Source organism: Camelina sativa, chromosome 20 (assembly GCF_000633955.1).
Source record: "Camelina sativa cultivar DH55 chromosome 20, Cs, whole genome shotgun sequence".
NCBI lineage: Eukaryota > Viridiplantae > Streptophyta > Magnoliopsida > Brassicales > Brassicaceae > Camelina > Camelina sativa.
The window spans coordinates 23695421-23698169 of NC_025704.1; the positions used below are offsets into that span (position 1 = coordinate 23695421).

At 33.2% G+C, this 2749-nt stretch overlaps 1 protein-coding gene across 1 annotated transcript; it reads right to left on the reverse strand.

Moving 5' to 3' along the window:
* On the reverse strand, positions 307–2240 carry LOC104771533 (1,2-dihydroxy-3-keto-5-methylthiopentene dioxygenase 4-like). The gene is made up of 5 exons (XM_010496066.2): positions 2129–2240; positions 1878–1965; positions 1526–1620; positions 749–988; positions 307–624 (listed from the first exon to the last, which is right to left on the reverse strand). The coding sequence occupies exons 1-5, from the start codon at positions 2186–2188 to the stop codon at positions 496–498; spliced, it is 612 nt and encodes a 203-aa protein (XP_010494368.1). The 5' UTR covers positions 2189–2240; the 3' UTR covers positions 307–495.

A 2749-nucleotide genomic window follows, 5' to 3' on the forward strand; every position in this document is an offset into this window, starting at 1 on the left:
TTGTTTTAATACAACTTAGTGGAGAAATAAAGTTAATGCATAATTTATAGGGAAAAGCTATAAAGATTTCAGTTTTATATTATGTGAGTTAAATGTGAAAATTAATTGTTTTAAATTTGTGTTTTAATATAAATTTTTTTTTTGTTAAAATTGCATTGCCAAGTGGACCAATAAGGAGAGACTGGAACTCTACTTTTATATATATGATTTGCGTAGTTTTATTCCAAAGACACCCACGGAATTTTTCGGTTACCTTCACAAAAATTAATTCTACCAATGTATTCTTTTTTGTGAGCTTGAACATGATTTAAAATGTAAATAAACATTTTAAATTTAATATTAAAGAAATACTCTCTGTTTTAGGTATAAAAGCATACATTGCAAAGAGTATGTTACAAGTTACAACAAGCACAACTATACGGAAGGAGGCTCTGTTTTACTGCAAAGGAGTACACAAAATACATTCAACTACACAACAAGCAAATATTAAACCACTTAATGAGCTTTAATGGCTTCCCCAAACTTGTGTGTTAAGCCCTTTGTATACTGTTTCCTAACTGGATGTTCTTCCTGTGGCCGGTTGTATGCTGTCCAAACCGGTTCTCCCACGAACAGCCTCATTAGCTGCAAAACCAAACCACCATCCATAAAAAAAATCCAACAATCAAACATTTTAACATAAGATGTAATATGTCCTCGGTTTTTTCGTATGAATCAGTACAGAGATTGAGTTTGGATTTTTTTGTACCTTGATGTAGTTGCTGGTGTCGAGTGTGAACCTGTGGTAGATTCCGGCTGGAAGGACAATGAGATCTCCCGGTTGCATCCAGATTCGGATCCAACGATCATCCTTGTCCCTAACATCAAAGTAGCCACTTCCGGCTAGGCAGTACCGAATCTCTTCATCCTTGTGAATGTGTTCTGTGAAAAAGTTCCTCAGCTTCTCTTCGTAGTTGCTGACTTTCTCAGGACACAGATCCAGTAAATCCTAAAATGGAAATTAATTAACGAAAACGTTTTGCTTGTGAGAATTAATAGTAGCTCAAGAGTTACACAATGCCAAACACCATACAAATGATTACTTAGATTAGCTACATAGAAGAAGCCACGATATAAGCATCTACATAGATTTGGAATAGTATGTTGTCTAACAATAGGATTAGTAGCTAGCTTAGATCCTTAACCTGGGTTTATAAGGTTTAACTACAACATTCATGGTTATAAAGATTATCTAGCCCAACTGTCCTAGTATTTGTTTGTTTTATGAGATAAACAAGTAAAGAAACTGAAACATTGATAGCGACTTATGGTGGTGGGCACAAGTAAGACCTAATCCGCAGCAAATCCTATATTTAATTACACAAAAGAAAGAAGCCTTCTATCTTCATAAGCTGGCTTTCTAAGGTTTGAGTACTACTACTACTACCCTCATGAGATTAACATTCAACGATATGGGACAAGTAAAAAAGAAGTGATCCTAAGTAAAAAAAAATAGTGATCATTAGAAAGAGATAAATCCGGGTACCATGTAATCGTAACCCCTTTCTCCTCTAATCTTGCCAAGCTCAGGATCATTCTCGTAGTTCTCAGGGTTCAACTTCCAGTACAACACTCCCAACTCTACAAAACACAACACAATTACTATAAGTGAAATTTGCATACTAAGTTTATGATTTATGATTCTCTTAATAAACTTCCTCTCGTGCAAATTTTGATTTTAATTTTGTGTTCAACACAAGTACTATATGTGTATCTTGTAGAATCACAACTCAATACAATGAAACATGAAAAACACACACACAAAAATTTATCCAAACCAGACACAAACTCTTTGGGGTTATAAAGTAAGAGTCACTTAAAGAGAGAAAGAAAGAAACCTGACAAGTAATCCAAGGAGACGAACTCTTTGGGGTTACGATGATGAGGAAGTCTCTGATCTTCATTGCTATCATCCATAAACCATGCCTGCATCAATCAAACCCTTTTCAAACCTCTTTGACAAATCTCAATAGAACAAATAAAATAATCAAATTAAGCAGCAAAAAAAAAAAGGTAAAATCCAGAAAATAATCAATTCTCAGCTCCCAATCATCACGATTCTGTCAAAACCTAAATCAAATTAACGTACCTCAAGAGCCATCACTGATCTTCGTTTGTGTGTGTGAATGCTTCGATTTCTGAGACTCATCAGAATGATGATGAAGGGAAAATATAAAAGACCATTTCCACCGTTCGATGGTAGCCACGTGTACGGTCGATTCTGATTCGTATTTTTTTGGTTTTCCCTATTTTTTTTTTTTAATTAATTCTGGTTCTAAAAATTCTGATATTTCTATATGGTAAATAAAATGTTTTGGATCCACAATTAATCATGAATGAGGCCAAAAAAAGGCATTGGCTCGTTTCTTCTACAGTGGTATTAGATTTCATATGATGTTCATATTTTCCCATCTGACTTGAACTAGAATGTTCTATTTTTTTCAGATGTAAATTTTGCATTTTAGATATTTTGGATATATTTGACCCAAAATATTACTAACACGAAAAGAAAATCTTGGGCCGTGTATTACAAAACTAAAGTTCATTTTAGAAATAAAAAAAACTAATCTAAAAAAATAACCAGGGCAGTCATTTAAATTTTGGCCTAGCAACAATAATGGCAAAACACAAATTAAGAAAAAGTAGTATTAATTTTTTAAAAAAATTTTAAAATTTAAATTGACTATTGATATTCTTTAATATCTCTGTG